Below are 20,676 nucleotides of genomic sequence, written 5' to 3' on the forward strand. Positions count from 1 at the left end.
ATAAATAAGTATATTTTATATTATATTATTAAGAATTTAATAATTTTAATCTGTATTTTCTATTCTCCCGAGTCTATACTTTACAAGCTATTCGTTCCTCGCATATTATCTAGGCTATCCGGCTTTTACTGGCCCAGGGCACCCTCAAACTATGCAGCATTATCACCTATTATGGGTCCTCCTAATATTGAGTACCCGGTGGAACAGGAAATTTCTCGTTTACAGAACTTTTTAAGTGCCTTTGTTATCTCCGTTATTTTGAATCTCCATAGATCCGGGGAATGTGAAAAATTAGAAAAAACCAGAACAAAGGGAAATAATTTATAAAGTCTTCCTCCGGCTCTCGAATTCCTTATCTTCGAGACCCAGTATATCACTTCACATCCGGTGCCTTCTCCGTCCAAATCCTTTCAAGACAAAGGTGCCACCGCTCAAATACAACGCCTTGGACTTGTCCAACGTTAAATTGTTTTCGTCACATCGCCAGTTCACCTTTTCCAACGTCATATCTGGGCCAATACGTTTATCGCGAAGACATGGCCTTGGTAACAAGTCGCTTAAGGGCAAGCTCCTGCTTCTTGAGGTCCTCGGCAGAACTTTCGGTGATTTCAAGAGTAGCCATGGCTTCGGAGATGGTCTGCTCAATCTTCTCCTTCTGGCCACGCTTGAGCTTGAGAGACAGAGTAGGGTCGGTGACAATCTCCTCCACACGGCCAATATAGGACTCGAGCTGCTGCTTGGCCTCAAATCGCTTGCTGAATGCCTCATCGTTGCTCTTGAAAGCCTCGGCGTCAGAGATCATCTTTTCGATCTCACCAGTGGAGAGCTTGCCGACAGAGTTGGCAATGGTGATGTTGGCACTGCGGCCAGAGGTCTTCTCAGTGGCGGTGACCTTCAGGATACCGTTAACATCCACTTCGAAGACACACTCGAGGACGGCCTCGCCAGCACGCATGGGAGGAATGGGAGCAAGAGTGAACTCTCCCAGAGAGGTGTTGTCCTCACAGTTGACGCGCTCACCCTGGTAGACGGGGAACTGAACGGTCTGCTGGTTGTCGGCAACGGTTGTGAAGGTTCTATTCAGGGAATTGTCAGTAACTGCTATTGATTACTGATGAAATATAGGTAACGCTTTGAAAAAGGTAAGGGAATGCAAAGCATGAACGAAAATAATTCATTACCTTTTCTTCAAGCAAGGCACGGTATTCCCACGGCTTACAACGCATGCGAAGATATTGCCCTCCATAGCGACACCGAGAGATAGGGGAACGACATCGAGAAGGAGGAGGTCGGAGGTCTCAGCGGAGGTGGCCTTGCCCGAGAGGATACCGGCCTGGACGGCAGCACCGTAGGCAACAGCCTCGTCGGGGTTGATACTCTTCTCGAGCTTCTTACCATCGAAGAACTCAGACAGGAGCTTCTGGATCTTGGGGATACGAGTGGAACCACCAACCAGAACGATCTCGTCAACGGCAGACTTCTCGATGGCAGCATCCTTGAGGACCTGAGCAACGGGTTCGAGAGTGCCAGAGAAAGCCTTGGCATTGAGTTCTTCGAAACGGGCACGAGTGATAGTCATGGTGAAGTCTTCGCCATCGAAGAGAGAATCAATCTCAATGGTGGCCTGGGCACCGCTGGACAGGGTACGCTTGGCACGCTCGCAAGCAGTACGGAGTCTTCGCAGGGCACGGGCATCGCCACCAAGGTCCTTCTTGGTCTTGCGCGTGAACGCTGTGCGGCAATGATCTAATAGGTTCGTATCAAAGTCTTGACCACCAAGATGGGTGTCACCAGCGGTAGCCTTGACGGTGAAAACACCACCCTGGATGTTAAGAAGAGAGACATCGAAAGTACCACCGCCCAAATCGTAGATCAGGACGTTGCGCTCCTTCTCGGACTTTCCAGAGCCCAGACCGTAGGCAATAGCGGCAGCAGTAGGCTCGTTAATGATACGAAGGACGTTGAGGCCAGAAATAGCACCGGCATCCTTGGTAGCCTGACGCTGATTGTCGTTGAAGTAGGCAGGAACAGTGATGACGGCCTTCTCGACCTTCTTACCGAGCTTGGTCTCGGCAATCTCCTTCATCTATGGGACTTGTTAGCCCAAGCTTGCCCAAGTAATCTAGCAACAGACATAAAAGCCCGCAGTCGGGCAGTGCGGAAAACGTACCTTGGTGAGGACCATGGCAGAGATCTCCTGGGCAGAGAACTCCTTCTTCTCGCCGAGGTACTCGACCTGGATCTTGGGCTGGCCGGCATCATCAATGATGGTGAAAGGCCAGGACTCAATATCCTTCTTGACGGTGGGGTCATCGTAGCGGCGACCGATCAGACGCCTGAGGGCCATGTTAGCATTTGAACAGCCATAGAAGATGGCATCGTCGGAGCATCAAGCCGACTGCAGCATCTTTGTTATTGCATCAAAACTCACTTGGCATCGAAGACGGTGTTCTTGGGGTTCATGGCGGCATTGTTCTTGGCGGCATCACCAATCAAACGCTCCTTGTCGGTAAAGGAGACGAATGAGGGAGTGGTGAAGGAACCCTGCTCGTTGGCAATGATTTCGACATTGGTACCCTCGTAGGTGGCCACGCAAGAGTAGGTGGTACCTACATCGGATTGTTAGCATGTCGTAGTCTTTGGTTACTGATGATGAAAATCCTCTATATGCACCCGCAAAGCCTTGCAGCGATAAACGGAGCGCGACCGGTCATCAAAAAACATCTCGGCCGCACAGCATAGGCCCAACAAGGGGCTGAAAAACAAGGTCAAGCTACGCACCCAGATCGATACCAATGGCACCGTCGTAAACTTCGTCGCCCATTTTGAAATGTGTCTGAACGGAGGAAGGAGGAGAGAAATTGTCAGGTGTCGAAAACGACTGAAGAAGATGGGAAGAAGAGAGATTGCGAGGAGGAAAGGCGGAATGTAGTGGGGTATATCGGTGTAGAAATTCTTTCTTCCCTCAGCCAAAATTTTTGTGAATTTTTTTTTTTCGGGCCACCCCAAGAACTTTTTCCCCCCTCGCCTTTGGCCGGGGACCCGCCTGAGATGAGCAAGTGGGGTGGGGTAGCCGAGCCAGACAACCAGAGAAGGGTCCTCGAGGCTGCGCTAGTCCTGTTTTGGTCAAGGTTATGGCCTAATATTTTAGGAACAAGCGAACGGGCAAAAGGTTCGAGCACATGTTGACGCAAGACCTCACCTCGCAGGTGCCGAACTGAAGGCTGATGCTTCCTACTCTTGTTATTCGCCTTCTCCTTTGCATGTATTCTTTTCTCAATGCAATGCGCCTCAGCTTCCGTTGTCGAAAGGCACAGCTCGCTGAACAGAAGTTCCGGCATCGAAGTTTTGCAACCTGGCTGAGCATAAGTTGAACAACCAGCGGCTGCTCCCAGAGTTCTAAGTACTGACTTGGCTCAGCGCCCTCATGACTTAAACATGCGCGATTCGTGGTACTAGTGGATTTGACTCAAACTGGTGGTTCTCACCTCTGTAAATGGCCTTGCGCGCCGATTGTCATCCGCCGGCTGCCCCAGACCATGGCACCGCACGACTAGTTCTTTCGCCGATGACCCTAAGACGCTATCCGATGGCTTTTGTTTGCCGGTAAACCGTGGCCGCTGTGCTCAATGACAGTCAGTGCTATATTGTCGTTGGGAGCTGGCCTCCGAAATTACCAAACGCGCGGGAAATACATTCGAGATCCACGTCGAAGTGCCGGTTGATGAGATGCGGTCCCGCTCGGTCTGGGCAGATACTGCAATAGATTCTGCAATATGCTGTGTTATATGTGTGTATTATGTCCTGGCTCGCTCAGCTCACAGTCCATGCCGGTTACAGGTAATGGTTCTCGTGTGGCACGCGATGGTTATCTCACATGTTGTCCCATCCTCTGCTCTCTATTCCTGCTCAAACAGCATGATTGAGCAGCGTTTTACTTCCTCGCCGTCTTCTGCTAAGAATAGCTGCTCGAATCCATAAGGGTGGTCTTAGTCGGCATGCAAGGGTAGTTGTTGAAGTTGGCATCCGGGGAAGAGCCATCGCGCTTGAGTGTCGAAGATACCGCGCGGCTCGTTGAAGGCTCCAGACAAGGGATGGTCAGGCTGGGCCACCATATTCATTCAACTCGGGTAGGACACGGGTCAACCCTGGAAACGTATTTGCAGGAAGCTATGGCTCTGGGTCGCGCCCTTGTTATGGGGTGAAAGCGGCCTATGATTCAAATTTAGCAATGCTCGCCTTGTGGTGCCTGTAGCAAGATTTCAAAGCATATCAACCTCGATCGACGAGCGCATTGAAAGCAGGGAGTCCTGTACAAGTCCTCAAGACGTTGCTGTTACTGTATCTCAAAACTTGTGAGAACCTGTTTCGGGAGCAGGAATTCTCGCCATAGTTTTCGCTCGGGTCGTCGTATGTTTCGAGGCCTCCCGAAAAGTTGTCTTGTTAATCATGAGAGAGAGAAAACACACACAGGGCACCGGTCTGGCCGGTTGGAGTAAATGCTGCCGTAATTGATCGACTTGTATGATTTGTACCAATAGTGAACTATGCTCCAGTACAGTGTCTAATAGACCAAGAGGAAGTATTTATAGTTAGGTAACAGTTATGAACAGTTGTTGACAGTTGCTAATTATTCTTAATAGTTGTTGACAGTTGTTAACAGTTATTAACATCTGTCCGCTCGTCTTGCTAATTCACTTCTGACGCCGCAGCTCTCTCACGCGTGTTGTATAACTGATACCTTGTCACGTATCTCTCCAATTCGCGCTCGACTAGTATTCAAGCCATGGCAACACAAAGTGCTTGCTAATGCGGTGGCAAGATGCGCAATTAACAGCCCATCCCATCGTTCCCTTTGCATCTCACGCATCTGACTTGTTATTCTAGCCGGCACTTTCATAGGGGCGATTGGTAGAGAGGCTCTCAATATATCATTCCATTCCTCAATTGTTCCAATCAATATAGACAAGTCCTTCGTACAGTGTAAACATTTCAAAACATGATGGCTTGCCAGCCTCAAACCCCTTGCCCCAACTCACCTTCACATCTCCAGTTACGCAATTCCCACACTTTTGTATCCATCCTGCCATTCGCCGCTGTCCCATCATCCATGGACGGAATAATACACAACCAACGAGGTAAGCAGCCCCAGATACAACACTCCCTCAACCAAAAGCTGCTGTTTCAACGTGCTCCTCTGCTCCTGCGTCAGACAACCCCTCTCGCCCTTGCCATACCACGCAATCGTCGCATCAAACTTTCCGTACAGTGCCAGCACCCCAATCGGCGGGAAGAAGACGGCCATGACAAAAATCACCAAAAACACCCGCCGTTGCTGCGCGTCTTCCTCCGGGCACCGGCGGCGTCGGCACAGAATATCCTCCCTGGCGGAGTGGATGAGGTCTGTTTCTGAGGGGGTGAGGAGGCCGTGCTTGGGCTCGTCTCGACGCTCGCGAGTGGTTCGCGCCGAGAAGCCGCTGAGGCGGAAGAAGCGTGCGCTGAGGAGCGATGTGTTGGTCGGGAGGGAGTTGCGGAAGAATGAGCCGGAGTGGGTGTCGATGATGGCCGATGAGTTGAGCTGCCCTTGAGTTGGGTCGTATGCTTCAGGGAACAGGGTTAGACGGAACTGAGGCTTCTCAAGGCATTGCATGGCGGAGACTTACGGAGAGCTCGCGCTGGGCTGTGCCGGCGATATGCTCGTGGTGGTCTGGGGATGCCACTTGTGTCCGGGATGTCTGCAACGGGTGTGATTGGGGTTTTGGGCCCGTACGAAGAAATAGTACTAATTGTGTCGGGGCGTGCTTTGGAGTCGCATATGGATCCGGCCGTGGTGTAGTCTGCTTCGTCTCGAGTGATGCCGTGCGACTGGCGAAGCGCTGCTTCTTGAAGACTTATAAGTGGGAACGGAAGGCTAGGAAGATTATAGTCCGCCGTGTTTCGGGGTGCGAAGTCTCTGGATTTATATATCATGTTTCCGTCCTGTGTTCCGAGACCAAGAATCTCCCGTGAGTCTTGTCTGTATCGCGGACTGGACCAATTGCTGCGTCGGGGGGCGACAACTTCCACAACAGTGTCAGGAGACACTGGAGTTGTAGTGTCGAAATTGTCCTGCTCCGGCTCGGAGTCTAGACTGCTGTAACTCATTATTGGTTTGCGCATCTGGGACAGTTTACTCGAAAACTTGGGCTTGTTCGAGGTATCGCTTGACAGACGGCTGAGATGGCTGAGATGCCGGACTGTAGCCACAGGACGAGCAGAAGACACTCGGCTATTCCTGTACGTCGGCTGCGAGAACCTATAGAAAAATGCACGGCGCGGGTTTGCGTTGGAATATACGTCCCCCCCTTGATGACTCTCACGAGAATCCTGCGAACCTGCAGTAGCCCCAAGGAAGTGATCAAACGATTCGTCCTCAGATCCATCTGACACATCGGCCAGACTGCTTCCTACATCTTTATCCAACCGAAGCGTCAGCTCCAAGGCCCTGTGAGGGGTTCGTTCCGTCGTAATCGTCTGCCAGTCGCTGCCCGTATCTTTTTCAGCCGCTGTATTGTTCACCAGCTGGGCGAGTTCGGAGAGCGGATGCTCGTTGGTACTGGGACTGAGATTAGCGCGTTTAATAACCGGGACTTTGACCGCATCATCGACTTTCTAGGTTGATTGAATGGCGGCATTGTCATAAAACGATCCTGACTGGAACTGCCCTTGGAAAACGCGCCGTTCACTCCTTTGCGGAGTGTAGACGGGCGTGCTGTGGACTTCGCTACAAGTTCCCGCTCCGTAGAGAGCTCTGCTGACTTCTTTCTCGGCGGATGGCTGGAGAAACATGGAGTAATCTGCGCCGTCAAATTTGAAAGGGTCATTGCTCGCTCGGCTGGAGGACTTGGAGTAGCTGGCTACCAGTTCACCTTGAGCGTTCCGGTCAAACCCCAGTGTAGCCGGCCGATTCTTGGTCAGAGCGCGAGATGTTTCAGGTTGGCAGCCCTGCTGCTGGCTTTGGTCGGTGATCTTGGGGGAAACGGAATCGTCTTCATAAACGCTGGATGTTCGCAGCCACTGAGAAGCATGCTTGGGTCGGTTACTGGTATGCATTGGCAATGTACGAGCCAAGTTACGAGACGAGCTTGTTGGCATGAGAGCAGTTCTATGTTGCGCGTGCTCCGCAGCTTGACGAGCACAACCCAGGGCATTCTGAGTTGGATATGCTCTGCGGTCGATTTCCAAACGCTGTCTGAGGTGGACACTTGGTCTGAGAATGACGTCCTCATCGGGCGCGACGGTCTCCCACTCGGAGTTTGTATTGTCGTCATCTTGGAGAATGGGCTTGGGGTAATAAGAGATACGACTTCCAGAATACTGTGATGGCTTCCATGACGGGTGCTCTGAAACGAAGCCTCTTGGTTTGGACTGGGCAGTATCCCGAGTTTCGAGGTTTTGGGGTTGAGGGATGTCGTCTTCGCAAATGGGGTCGGAGAATGGGTTCACGCGCTCCTGCGACATTTTGTTTGTTGGCGTGCCGTCCGACCCATTAATAGTTTGAGTTATGTCGGTCCACTGAGCAGACTAATTCACGGTGAGTATTTCATCAGGGCGTACGTGATTTGAGAGTGAAACATACATCACCAGAGTCTGGCCTCATGCTGCTCGCAGCACTCAGCACTCTTGGATTGAGCGCCGAGAATGGTAGTCTTTTCCACGGCAGTGTCGTATGCTGCTTTTAATTGATAATATCGCCAGTGACTACAGATGATGAAATGATGAGTTTCTCACTCGACTTCACAACATCTCCTCTGTGCTGCCAGGAGTGGGATCTAGATAACAAGGCAAGTTGTCTAGTGACGTGAACGCAGCAACCTTCCAATTGGCACTATTATTCCCCGGCTCTTGATTGCAGAATAAAAGAAACCCTGGCTTTGGGCAAAATTTCGGTCCGTCGGTGGTGGAATGACGAAGTAGAAGTCGAAGGTCGGCTCAAGGTGGCAGCTTTGTGGGCGGTGAAATTTTCGGTCGCACAAAAGCCAGTTCAGGTGTTTCACATAAAATAGGAACAAACGACTGAATTTATATAAATTAATTCAGGAATTTATACTAATATATTTTTAATCTAATTTGAATAGTATTTTATCCGTTATAGCAAGTAATAAGATAAAGTTAAGTAGTAAACCAGCTTATAAGAATATTTAATTTTATAAGTATATTATAGGGCTCCTAAAGGTAAATATTATAATATTAAAGTATTAATAATAATAAATTTTTAAAGCTTAAGGTCAATCCCGTGAATTCCTAATCTCTTGAATACATCACGTGCGGCTTTTCTCGTTGCCCGTTCCAAGGTTCAACTGCTCCAACACCCATGGTCGGCAGGCAGCTAATATTCATGGCTCCTTGGATGGCCATATCAACAACGTCAATCAGAGCAAGGGCCGTTGCAGTTATTTGAATTTGCCAGTTTCTTTTCCAGACACAGCCATGAATGGCAGATGTGGAGCGGAAACTTCCGAGGTCGACGATTCATCTGTTTCTCGATGATTCTTGCAGCACGTGCAATGTACAAGTTGGCTTGCGCCACTGGGTCCGCTGTAAGTTGGGCTTGATGAAACGGATGCGTGGAGACTGCGGATGCACGACACACCATCCAAACTAATAACAAGGGCACCTTGGCCAGGAGACGTGTTAGACTGTCAGGGGAACGTGCTGCTTCAGCGATCCCCATGATAGGAAGATAACTTGTGTTTCTTCCCATGCCTTCGTGTACAATGCACCACTATTCCCAGGCGGAGGCCGCATTAGACTGCTGCCAAGTCGTTGATATCCATGCCACGTCGCTCGTCTTAGCGTCTCCCATCTTCCGTACATTACACACCTGCTTAGGTACCTAGGTAGGTAATGCACTCATGCGTACTATAAAGTACTAGTTCATCGGAAGTTCGTGGGGTTTGTGGATAGGGACCCCTCCACCATATATAGCAAATGCATTCTTCAATCGAAGTCCCACGAAGCCAGTCAGATCTTTGGGTTTTGCCCGAGTGGGTAGTGGCGTGGTCAGGGAGTTGTAGAAAGAGTAGCTCCGTCCTTTGCACCTAATCCGACCGGATTCTCTCTTCTAGTGGGAGACAGTTTTCGCTCATGAGGAGCCACTGAGCGAGTGCTTCCGAATCAATTCGCCTGTGGCACCAACACAAGCACCAGGAGTCGACCGAACCTGTAACTTGACTCGACTCCGTAAGCAGTGGCTTAAACAGGGATTGCGTGGCACAAGGACTCGCCAATGTGTTGACAAGTCTGCATTGCTTGGCCTGGTCGAGAGACCGTTAGCGTTGCCCCCCTGAATAGGGTAGAATCTGTGGTGGTTCAAGGTCCCTTTTCTCACAGTACACCAGAGGACCAGGAGCGAGAAACTTGAAATCGAACCCGACTTGATAGACTGATACATATGTATGTGAATCGCTCTTTGAACTCCAGTATGACAGGCAATGATCTCCTTCGGCCGGCAACGTCTTCAGGCCATCTTGACATGATCCCTACACGCAGACCTCAGAACCAGGTGATCCCAGATGAATGCCGCACCAAGTTTCCCGTCCCCTGCGCGGCCCGCCCTCCACGTTGGATGGCTCCGAATAGGCACCTCTCTCGGCCCAGCTTGTCCTGCTCCACGGAGGAATATTCAAGGCTCTGAAACTGCCATTTGGAGTGGCCAAACAAGTACGTGCCGAAAGAGTGCGTGGCCTATGCTTCTAGGCCAGTCCATTGTTGGTATAATGGGGCGTCGACTCGAGGGGTCCGGATCCGAGCTTTCCATCTCCCACAGATGAGGTGGCATCGAGGTTTCTCCATCGGAATCAGCGCGCACCCATTCGTGGATATATGGTCAGCAAGCTACTGGTTCGAGAAAGCGAAGACATGATCTGCAGACGCTTGTCCTCGGTTTGCCTGGTGGTGATTCGAAGGCAAAGGGGCGGACCTTGGAAGAGCGGCGTGGCGGACTTGTTGGCCACGCGAATTGCCCATGGTCAATCGCGCCCGAGTTTAAGTTTGCCGCGACCATCCTCCTTCGCTCTTTGCTTCCCGCAACAGCTGGCCCAGTCCCGGGCAGCAGCCGACACAGGCTCGATCGCTCCTTCCCCAAGTCCCGACCGATGCCCCTTCCCTATCAGACCTCGATGCCATCGACTTGAACACACCAACACCGCAACACGCAACTACCGTCGTTGGGATTGTTCACCACTTGAGCTTGCATGTGTGCCTTGAACACTTGATACGTAACACTTGAAGGCTTGAGCAAGCCACATTCTTAGCCCCTCCGCCTACATCCCTGACCATTCGCACCGACTACACCAACATCCAAGCTCGTCCTTCGCTGCCCCTCGCCTGGAAGGCAGCTCCGGTTTTGCTGCCGCTGCAGCGGGTTGCAGGCAACCTGTCTTCTCTCCTCTCTCTCTCGTCCCGGAACCAGTTTATCCATCCAATATTCTTCCTTGTCTTGGTATTGCCACCTCTGAGCCCGGCTTTCTCCTTTGCTCGTCACCATGTGCCATGGCTTCGTCCGGGAATCCATCGCGATGGGACGAGCTCCCGGATGAGCTGCTTCTCCAAATATTAAGCTGTAAGCTTCTGCCGCTCCCTCCTCTGTCCTCGGCCTCCAATAGCTACGCCAGCTTGGCAAGCAAGTTTTATGTTTGTTCCATACACTTTGCTTGCGCATTCCGTGCCACGATACAACACAGACTAGTTGACCAAACATAATTGATACCATGTTACAGATCTCGAGCCCTACTATGTTACCAAGTTGCAGCTTGTATGCCGTAGGCTTCGCGAGCTCTGCCTTGATGACGAGTTGTGGAAGCTGTTGTCCTTCGAGAATTCACAGTGGTACCAATCACTCCAGAACCGCCGCAGTAGTTTCCGGCCCCTCGCAGAGCGGCATCGCGACATCTCTCATCATGACACAATGCAAATAGATGGCGATGCTGGCTCCTCACCTATCAACGCAATATATCAAGACGACTTCCCGACGACATGCACCCTTACCAGTCGCTCGCGGAAGCTACGGGATATGGCTAACTGGGATCCCGTATTCCCAGGCGAACGAGTATCATGGTACGACGAGTACGTGCAAAGACATGGTCCTACATGTGTTAACTGGCTGCAAATTCCGCGCTTGTATGACTGTGGGGTCGAGGCAACCATCGAAGCACGGGGCATGGCATTATACAGTCCCCACGATGGAAGCGATGGTGTCGGCACCATGTTGGCAGTTTCGCCCTTGGACGACGGGTCGGTTTGCTTATGGGATATCAACGGAACTCGGGGTCGACAGGGTGGCATTCTTGCCGCCAGCAACCCGGGCATACTCTTCATTGACGGTCCGGGTGATCAGAACAGCAAACGGTCCAAGAAGATAGACACTGGCGTTACGGAGTGTGTCAGCGTGGATAATCATGGCCACAGAGCCTTCTTTGCCGTCCAAAGTCGTAAGACTCACATCTCTGACTTCTGCAGTCCGTTTCAAGCAATCACTGATTGATGTTTCCAGATCTCATCGAGGTGGATTTGAACCGTCTAGAAGTAGTAAGCCGCGAATCGTTCGAGTGGTCAATCACAACGCTATCAGCCCTCCATCAAGGGGTACCTCTAACTGTAGGGACTTCTCTGGGTGTTCACCTTCATGACTTTCGTATGAGAGCAATGGCATCTCGAGATATCGTTGAGCGACTCGACGTAATCCAGTGGGACGAATCTAACGTTTTCAAAATGATTTTCGACACTAAGCCACTTCCTCCATACGCATCGTTGTCCCAGCCTACTCCCATCAGCATCTTGCACCTTCCCCGGCCTGGCTCGCATAATCTAGTATCGGACGACATTTATGTTGCCGGCCGATTTTCCAACATACTGCACTACGATCGTCGAAAATTTCCGGCTATAGAAGGATCCATCTATTCTGGCGCATTAATAAAGAGCTTGGCAGCCCTGCCGTATCCATTCTCCGCCGTTGACACGGAAGTGCGTCGCCAGGGTGATCTGACAACTGAACAGGTAGCCCAGTTGAAATCTGAGGGCGAAGGCAGGACCTTAATCGCCGCCGGCGGCTACAAGTCCAAGGGATCCCTTGAGATTTACGGCCTCAGTTCGGCAGCGGGTGGCGGCGAGAAGTCCATTTTGCAGAATTCTGTTACAAAAAATCGACAGACTGTTGCGTCGTCCACCATCCTATCCGTGGCGAACCACGGCTCAAAGATTGTCTTTTCAGATGGATCAGGATTCATTAAGTGGTTTGAGCGAGACGGGTATACTGAGTGTCGACGAATGAGAATTGGCCATAGTGATGCGGAAGAAGCGTCCTCTTTGTTTGCTTCCATGGCTGGTTCAGACGACATGGCCCGCAAGATTGTATCAACAAAATCCAACCAAGGCAACGACCGGCCCAACAACGACAATATTTTGTTGTGGACTGGAGAAAAACTAGGTCTTGTGAGCTTCACAAAGTCCCCTATATTCGACGGAAAGGATTTCGAGCTTCAGGACCCCGAGATCAGTGTAGAAAACGAAAGGAGAAAAGAGTATACGCATAGAATGCGGCGCGCTCTGGAGCGACAGGCAGACGAGGTCAAGTTCATCGGAAGCCTGGGTGATCCGGCATATTGGACACGGTAAGATTGTTTGCATATGATGGAGTCTGGTGCAGTAAGAAGACCTTTGGGTAGTTGGGCGAGATTTGATACATTACATGGGCGTCGGTCAGCTTTCAATGCTTATTAGTGCAAGATCAGCGGTTCTATGAATATCTTTTGACAAATTTGTGGCCTGGTAAAATGAAATTGTGTGGCTTGTTATATGGTGGTACATCCAATGGGGATTAGGCTTTCCAAGCAAAATACGTGAAGCATCGGCGATATAGCGTCATGGATTTTGTCCAGATTCCAGACTTGGGTGGTTGCAGCAGGCAGTCCATGCAAAGATAAAAATGTCTCCATCGGAAGGTCAGTTCAGTTCCACATGACGCTGTACATATATCTCCTCCATTCTCGTCACAGCAGAACTGAAAACTCGGCCAGTAGTAGCTACAGTTTTATTTAAATGGCGGCCTTTCCCCCAGGCACCACAGCCCCTTTTCGGTGTAATGTAACTCAGGTTTTCGTCAGGGCCGACCCAGCTCCAGGGTAGTGGTCACAAACTAAACACGGCCACGCTATATCAAGATGATATATCAGTTGCAGGGCAGGACAAGCCCAATTGACGGGTAACAAGCAAGGATGTTCCCAAGTACAAATGACAAAATTCCGATTGCAATCCAATGCAGGACACCAGTGCATGATGCGCCTCTTATATGCGTGCCCAAGGCAAAAAATGGATTCGCTGTATCGAGGTGGGAATGATGTCAAGCTACCTGCCTGGTTGGGCGACGTAATCGCTCGCTGCCCAATGAAGCCTTGCCGTTTGCGAAGGCACATGTTACGGTACGGGTAAACTGGCTGGCCCCTATTTTCCGATTTGGGAGTCATGGAAAACATACCTGGGAAATTTGGTGCCGACTGAAGTCATTTGTGTGAGGCCGTTGGGTGTATTGTAAGAACAGGCATATAAAGGGCCTAAGGACTGCTCCTATTGAGTACATATCTGCTTGTCCGCCAACGACGGTAGGGATGTCTCTAGATATCAGAATGTAGAGGCGCAAAGTCGTATTATTGCCAAGGCGTGAGGCTGAGCCAGGTCGATCAGGGCGATCGAGGCGGTTTCGGTAACTGGAGCCCAATGTGCCGGTTTTTGTATTCTGACATGGCGGACTGTCTTTTGTTCGTGCTAATAGGCTGGGCCGTCATGAGCAGCCATGGTCGGGCATGAGAACATTTAATGATGCGTTGTCCGTTTCTCTGTTCAAAGATATACCAGTATGTTAGATTATGATGTTCGGCAGATAGACCAAGAAGGAAAACAGTCGACTGCAAGGAGAATTGCATCAGCTGCTGTACAATGTCGGCCTAGGAGACCCGACTGGACAAGACGACAAGCAACCAACACGAGTGCGCCAGATGGACTGCTGGATGCTCTGCTGTGGGGCTTGATGTTGATGCAGGGTGATGAGAGATGCAGCGGAGACTGTGATTTGACGTGCACAAGGACGCATGATGCAAATTTTGGCCATGTTAACAACGTCCGTAATATGGCAATGGGGAAACGCGCTCTTTGTGACGGCGGTTTGTTGCTGAGGATGGCGAGGAGGACGAATGCCAGCGTTGCATGATGACATATAGGATGCAAATCTCCAACTCAGTCCATTCAATCAATGCCTGGGACTTGTCGTGAGCTTCGTACCGTGGCTGACTCACTGTTTGCCAAGACAAATCCTTTGCAGTGGATCGCCGGCTCGTCATGCTGGGTTTGTTCTGGTGATGCTGGCTCCATGCAGGCAGCGACGACGCGACTCCAGCTCGTTCCGCTTGTGTTCATCTTCCTACCTAACGTCGTGTTTGGCTGGGCCTGGTGGACTTGAACCCGACCTTGGACCCAGCCCTGGCTGATCTGACGGCACCTAAAGGATGCAAGTGGTGAAAGGCTCTGTCCAATATGCCGTACAGACAGGGTCAAATGCGCATGCATCTCCACGCATCCACCCTTGGAGCCAAAGTTCTGCTAGAGTTCGCGTCGTGAGCGAGGGAGTGAGGAAAAGTGAGGAAAAGTGAGGACAAGTGAGGAACAAGTGAGGCACCAGAGACACCAAGGCGACTCCTAAGATGTAGGCGCGGAAGGTGCATCCAGGACAGACAGCATGGCCGGCCACGACGCTCGCTCTTGCCAAATGAGAAACATGCATTGAAGCAAAGTTGACCACCTGGACAGCTTGACCGGCTTGACTAATTTCGGAAGTGCCAACTGGCCCGGCTTCTTTCCTCCTTTCTCCTCCACTTTCTTTCTCGACCCGTTTTACCAGTTGACAACTTTTTTTATCATCATCGTGGCCCCAAATTCACTGTTGCTTGCCCGACCACATTCGCTCGGCGGCGCCCACTCGTCGAACTGTCAGGTTACACAGACCCTGATCCCGGTGGCCCTGTCTCAGTGGCTTGGTCCACCATCGTCACGGCTCAGCTCCGGCAGCCGGCCTGGTCTTTCTGCATCCTGGGCCCTCTCTGTTCCCTTGCTTTCCGGGTTGAGCTTACTCACCTTCATGTCCCATGTACACCGCTCAAAAGACAGCTATCGGCCGCCAACAACCCATATCTGAAATCATCTTCTATATTTATCATTGAAACGCCTCTCGCTCTTTTGGATATCTCCTCTAGTCTCTTGTCCTTTTACAACAAAATATTCTTGGCCGGATAATATTTGAAACTTGCCGAATAGCATGTCCTTTTGGGTGGTAGAAAGACATCACCGCAGCCCGCTTCTTGATGGATCATATATTGCTCCCAATGACGCCGATTGCCGAGATTTCAATATAAATGTAGGCACCCATGAAGAGCAACATCTCAGTATCCATGGCAGACTCGACAATCGTCAGTGGAATACGAGTGCTTCCTACGAAAGCGGCTATCAATATGCATTCAATGAGCAGGTAGCCCAGCCGGAGCCGTCCGTACCCGTACCGAAATTAGCATTTCTTGTGATTCACGAAGGTGATGACGGGCAAACATCAACTCCATCGCTCTCGCCATCGCCGAAACCACATGCTTTCGATGACGCTTGTAACGCTTTCCACAATCGAAGCGCCATTCCTGTCCCTTTAGAACGAACCGAGTCTGGTTTGTCTATATCATCTGATGCCTCGGCACACCATCACGACAACTCGGCAGAGCATGACCGATATGGACATTTGCTAGAAGATCTTGAAGCGGCAAGACTCGTCCGTCAACATATCTCAAACTACCGTCGCAGATTCCCAGACTCCCAACCGGAACGAATCTTGAAAGCTCTCATCAACCCCAAATCTCGAGGTGCAGAGTTCAGACTGGACAACGACGCTTTGCGGAGTATTTTTTCTGCATCCAACGAGCTTTTCTTTGCTAGCCGCCTTACACGCAGAGTTGCTTGGGACTGGAGCCACTCTACATCACAGCAGTACGATAATCACATAGTTGGGACCACGGCCCTTCGGCGAAGCGCGAGGCTTGGAGGATGGGAAACATTGATCGTACTTTCTTCACCTATACTCAGGGATAATCAATACAATCGGCGGCTACTCATCTCTACATTCCTGCACGAAATGATCCACAGCTTCATGTTTGTCACATGTGGACTCAAAGCCAAACAATATGGAGGTCACACGGATGGCTTCCGGGAGATTGCAGGTATTATTGATGATTGGGCCGGAAAAAATTGCCTTCACTTACGGGATATGGAGGCAGACTTATCTCGTTGGCGTGGTGATGACTTCTCTTCCGGAGACCATGCCTTTGGTTTTGACTACATCCACGATGCGGCGCACTTTGAACAAGCGGGTCGGAATAGTGAGCGTCAGTCGCACAAGTATGCAGACTATCTGCAGCCCCCGTACCCAAGAGGACGTGCGGTACAAGAGGAATGGAGTTGGAACACACAGGAAGGCTTTGGAGAAGGCTCACAGTATGTGGCCAATTTGCAGTATGTTCCTGGATAAGTCTATCGGAGGTAGTCTATCTGTTCTCTCCTTGACGCTCTTCCTGTGAGTGGTTCATTTTTGGGTGTATCTTCCTCCGTGGCGTCCAGCCCTGTATTTGGAAATTGGCATGAATGCGGAGTTTTGGGTTTTTGAATTGTGGTATTCACTTTGTACGGATCAGCATCGTTTAATTTGCAGCATTTCCAGCGATGTCAGTCACACAGGCTTTGAAAGCATCTTATGAATTCAACAAACTTTTTTTTACTGACGTTATGGGTCAGGGTATGCAAGTCTATCCAAATTACAAATTAATATGAACGCCGTATACACAAGTCTTGACATATTGATTCGTGCTGCATCGTCATCTCTGCCTCCGTGACATTGTCGCCTGCAATTTTTTTTTGAATATATTGAAACGAGTGCTTTTGGTAACAAGGTCAACGACCAAATATTTAACTACTTAGTCTTGGCATCCAATCTTTGCGGCCCCATAGGGTGCTCGTTTTTTAGAGTTTCCAAGCAAGGGTTCCGACTCGTGGGATTCGACGTCAGAGTCGTCAATCGCAGATTCATCTACAAGAATGCGGCTGCTAAGGGGAGTTTCATTCTCTTCGGTATCGCTGTTTTCAACAGATGCGGTCGGGCCGTTACCCTCTACAACCCAGAAGACGGGAATGGCTCCTAGAACAGCTATGACCGCCAGGAAGAAGTATGCTGTGACAACGTATCCATGCTTTGCACCCCAAGTGAAAGCCAGCCCAGTGCTGGCAGGGCCTAGAGCTCTGCCGAAGCCGCTGAACATGGTAACGAAGCCATTCAAAGTGCCCAAGATTCTCAGCGACTTGGCCGAATTAGTAAGCAGAATGGTGACAGAGGGGAAAGCAACGATGATCGAAAACGCCTTGAGCATCAGGACAAAGGCAAGGCCCATAAGTCGCGTTTCGGGGGTTGGGAATAAGGATGTATAGGGCGTGAGGATGTAGACCATTGGCATGATGACACCTACTGCTGTTAGTCTATTTGCCATGAGCCTGCAGATAAATGGGAGACCCTTTAACTTACAGCAGGCTTTGTAGCAGTTCAGAACACCCCATCGGGTGACCATGGGCGAAAAGAGGATAAACTGGACAAGACCACATGTAACCCCATATAACATGAAGATGGTCCCAATCCTCCCCGACTCCAGGCCAAAGCCGCCATTGAAGTAAAAGGGGAGTCGTGTATTTTCCGGAGTGTGCTCCTCTACAGGGTAGTTTAAAAAGACTGTGACATTTTGATCATAGGCGACAGAGTGAAAGGCAAGGAAGAAGTATGCCAGCATAATCAGAACGCTTTGCTGCGTGAAGATCTCTAGGGTTCCTGGGGTTGACGAGTCGTGTACTGTCTTGTGCCGAATTTGGTTGGGTATGAGAGGGGCGGTTGCCTCGCCATCTACAAAGGATCTGCGTCTCCTGTCCTGTTTCTTGTTCCACTTCAATGCTTGGCCAAGACGTTTGCCAAATAACAGTCCCCAGTCTCGCTCATCTCGTTTCGCAGCAAGTGTTTCCTGGGGGCGAGAAGGTTACCTGAAAAGAACATGGGCTTCGCAACTGACCAGCCGAGAACATACCTTGAGAAAAAGCGTCGCGCTAGTGACAGATATGAGGAAGAAGACGGTAGCAATCAAGTTGGGAAGAGCATATGGAAATTTCTCAAAGAACCACACACCCCCAAACACGGAAGGATACTGTTTGGCAGGGTCGGCAAAGAAGCCGCCAAATGCTGGACCGACAACTGAGCCCAATGACCAAACAAGGGGCATGATAGAAAATGCTCTTGGTTGGAGCTCTTTCTCGGGCACAAGTTCCGCCACCATGGTTCGAATAATTCCAACTGAAAAGGATTGTCAGCTACGCCAAACTTTGGATCACACGCAGTAGACCCGAATAGACGAACCATTTCCGTTACTTGCTCCCTGGATGGCACGCACGGTAATTGCCATGGGCAGGCTGGTCGACACTCCCCATACAACAAAGCAGGCCATGGTGCAAACCAAGCCAGTGATCAGACTTGGTTTCCTGCCCCATGAGTCTGCTATTTTGCCCCAAGGCACTGCAGCGAAACTCTGGAAGACTGAGAAAACGGCGGACGTTAGACCGGCCCATTTTGCGACTTCTGTTTCTTCAACGCCGAAATCGCGGACCATCTGAGGAAGATATGGATATATAGATGTTGTGGCGAGGGGTTCTGCAAATCTCGCAACAGCTATCAATGGCACCTGTTAGCAACGGAAAGGAGATGGGCTGAAAGAAAAGTGTTGCAGTTTGTGAGGTGCACCACCAGCCTGTCGAGCGTCCAAGCTGGTCTGCGGGAAGGTGCGTCGCTCGGTCCTTCCTTCTCAACATATGAAGCGAGGTAAAAGCGTGGTTTTCGACCTTACGCACAATCTACCTCGTCGTGCCTTACCTAGAATTGTCAACTGCTGCAATGGTAGCTTTGGCCTCGGTGGCGCGTGCGAGTCATCATCACTCATGTTCTTGGGTGCGAGGTGCTGGAAACCCAGGACAAGTGGCACCGCCCTTCTCGTGGCGTCGCGGCGCAGTGAGGAAGAGTCTGTTGGTATGGAACTGACGGCGAAACTCGGGAAATTGAATCTTGATTGCCCATCAGCTAGCAGACACCGTTACGCATAATACTAATTAGCGATGACAGCACGGTTTATACACACAGCTAGTCAAATGATGCAAGGAAGCTCGAGGTTAAGGACGAAAAATCGAGAATGAAGTTGCCAACTGACGGACGAATCACTATGGGCACGCTTAATAAACCCGACGAGGACAACCCATGTCGGCTAGATTGGGCCACGAACGGTGTCGGACCTGTCGCCTGTATCCGCACCAAGCCCAGGTCATTGAAGGGCCCGCGGCGCCAATTATAAACTTCGACCAGAGTGGCGGCGCAGGACCAGCACATCCGGTTGGGTGGGATGGGAACACGACCTCGGTCACCTGCACTTGCTGAGACGAGACTTGAATACAAAATGTATTATTATGGCTCTCGATGGACACAACTTATGATGGCCTATGGTGAAAGAAGAAAAAATACGCCCAATGGACAAAGGTCTTTTCTGGATATTGATTGCCCGGGGATTTGGAACTGTTAGGCCCCGGCAGGATATTTACTGACAGCTCGACGGGCAAAGAAAGTCTACTCCGCCCTCCGTCCTTGAGTACTTAAGTAGACGGTGGTATAGAAGAGGGCTAGCAGGTTTTTGCTTGGCTTGACTTCAAGTGTGTTTCGGGGTGTGTTTCTCGATGACTTGCACCTCAGCTACAACATGCGCCGAGGAACTTGACCAAGACTGGGCTCGGCAGTTTGTCAGCTGTGGCATTGGGACCCTGCGGTGATGAATAGTGACGGGCGGGGCTGATTCCGGCCGGCATCGGGGATGGCGGACTCGCGGCAATCAAGCCCGCATCGGGTGAGGAGCAACCGAGACGGGCAATCTCAAATGTGGCATTTCTCAGTGGAAGGGAGTGGGGATGTATTTGATGTTGTGCATGTTGATATGGCCATGGCTGAGAGCTGTCAGGGACAAGGCTGTGGTTTTGTTGAAATCCTCGGCCAAGTTGACATGGAACGATGGGGTGTAATTCGGTAGCCATGAGACTGCCCCGAGATGAAAATCGACAGACACACAAATGGCGGAATGTTAGCTTGTTGGCTGGGTACTATCATAATATATCCTGCGTCGTTGGGTACGGTACCCATGCCGCAGCGACAAGATTGAGCCCAAGTGTTGGACTGGCCCGTCTGAAAGCACCAATGCGGAGTTGGCGGCGATACTCGGTTGGCACAAAACAGGCAGGAGCGACCCGGCAACTGTCGATGCATGTTGCAGAACAACCCAGTCAGCAATCCGATGTCTCAACTCTCGACTCTTCTTAACCATTCATTCAATGCTTGACAACTCGCCCGTCTCAGCATTCGCGGTTGACAAAGCAACAGCCGTATTGCAGCCCCCTCTCGCCCAACCAGGGGCCGCTATCTGCTGAATAACTACTAGAACCCTGCGGGTTTGCAATTCGTCATCGAAGCCGTCGAGCTCATCAGCTCTCCGC

General features: G+C 50.7%; 5 protein-coding genes across 5 annotated transcripts; 2 read left to right on the forward strand and 3 right to left on the reverse strand.

Annotated features, from left to right (window-relative positions):
• Window positions 1-523: 523 nt before the first annotated feature.
• Window positions 524-2,824, reverse strand: MAA_00656 (hsp70 family protein; the record flags this gene model as incomplete). The annotated part of the gene is made up of 5 exons (XM_007818654.1): window positions 524-1,076; window positions 1,182-2,086; window positions 2,171-2,336; window positions 2,432-2,609; window positions 2,782-2,824. The coding sequence occupies 5 exons, from the start codon at window positions 2,822-2,824 to the stop codon at window positions 524-526; spliced, it is 1,845 nt and encodes a 614-aa protein (XP_007816845.1).
• Window positions 2,825-5,104: 2,280 nt separating this feature from the next.
• On the reverse strand, window positions 5,105-7,500 carry MAA_00655 (uncharacterized protein; the record flags this gene model as incomplete). The annotated part of the gene is made up of 3 exons (XM_007818653.1): window positions 5,105-5,583; window positions 5,664-6,595; window positions 6,695-7,500. 3 exons carry the CDS (start codon window positions 7,498-7,500, stop codon window positions 5,105-5,107), a joined length of 2,217 nt encoding a protein of 738 aa, XP_007816844.1.
• A 3,033-nt stretch (window positions 7,501-10,533) lies between these two features.
• On the forward strand, window positions 10,534-12,654 carry MAA_00654 (F-box domain containing protein; the record flags this gene model as incomplete). Its single annotated transcript, XM_007818652.1, has 3 exons — window positions 10,534-10,603; window positions 10,761-11,471; window positions 11,534-12,654. The coding sequence occupies 3 exons, from the start codon at window positions 10,534-10,536 to the stop codon at window positions 12,652-12,654; spliced, it is 1,902 nt and encodes a 633-aa protein (XP_007816843.1).
• Window positions 12,655-15,343: 2,689 nt separating this feature from the next.
• Window positions 15,344-16,594, forward strand: MAA_00653 (uncharacterized protein; the record flags this gene model as incomplete). Its single annotated transcript, XM_007818651.2, has 1 exon — window positions 15,344-16,594. One exon carries the CDS (start codon window positions 15,344-15,346, stop codon window positions 16,592-16,594), a length of 1,251 nt encoding a protein of 416 aa, XP_007816842.2.
• Window positions 16,595-17,036: 442 nt separating this feature from the next.
• MAA_00652 (major facilitator superfamily transporter) lies at window positions 17,037-18,599 on the reverse strand (the record flags this gene model as incomplete). Its single annotated transcript, XM_007818650.2, has 4 exons — window positions 17,037-17,578; window positions 17,639-18,122; window positions 18,186-18,448; window positions 18,512-18,599. The coding sequence occupies 4 exons, from the start codon at window positions 18,597-18,599 to the stop codon at window positions 17,037-17,039; spliced, it is 1,377 nt and encodes a 458-aa protein (XP_007816841.2).
• Between the last annotated feature and the right edge of the window lie 2,077 nt (window positions 18,600-20,676).

Source organism: Metarhizium robertsii, assembly GCF_000187425.2.
Source record: "Metarhizium robertsii ARSEF 23 chromosome Unknown MAA_Scf_7, whole genome shotgun sequence".
NCBI classification, from domain to species: Eukaryota; Fungi; Ascomycota; class Sordariomycetes; order Hypocreales; family Clavicipitaceae; genus Metarhizium; species Metarhizium robertsii.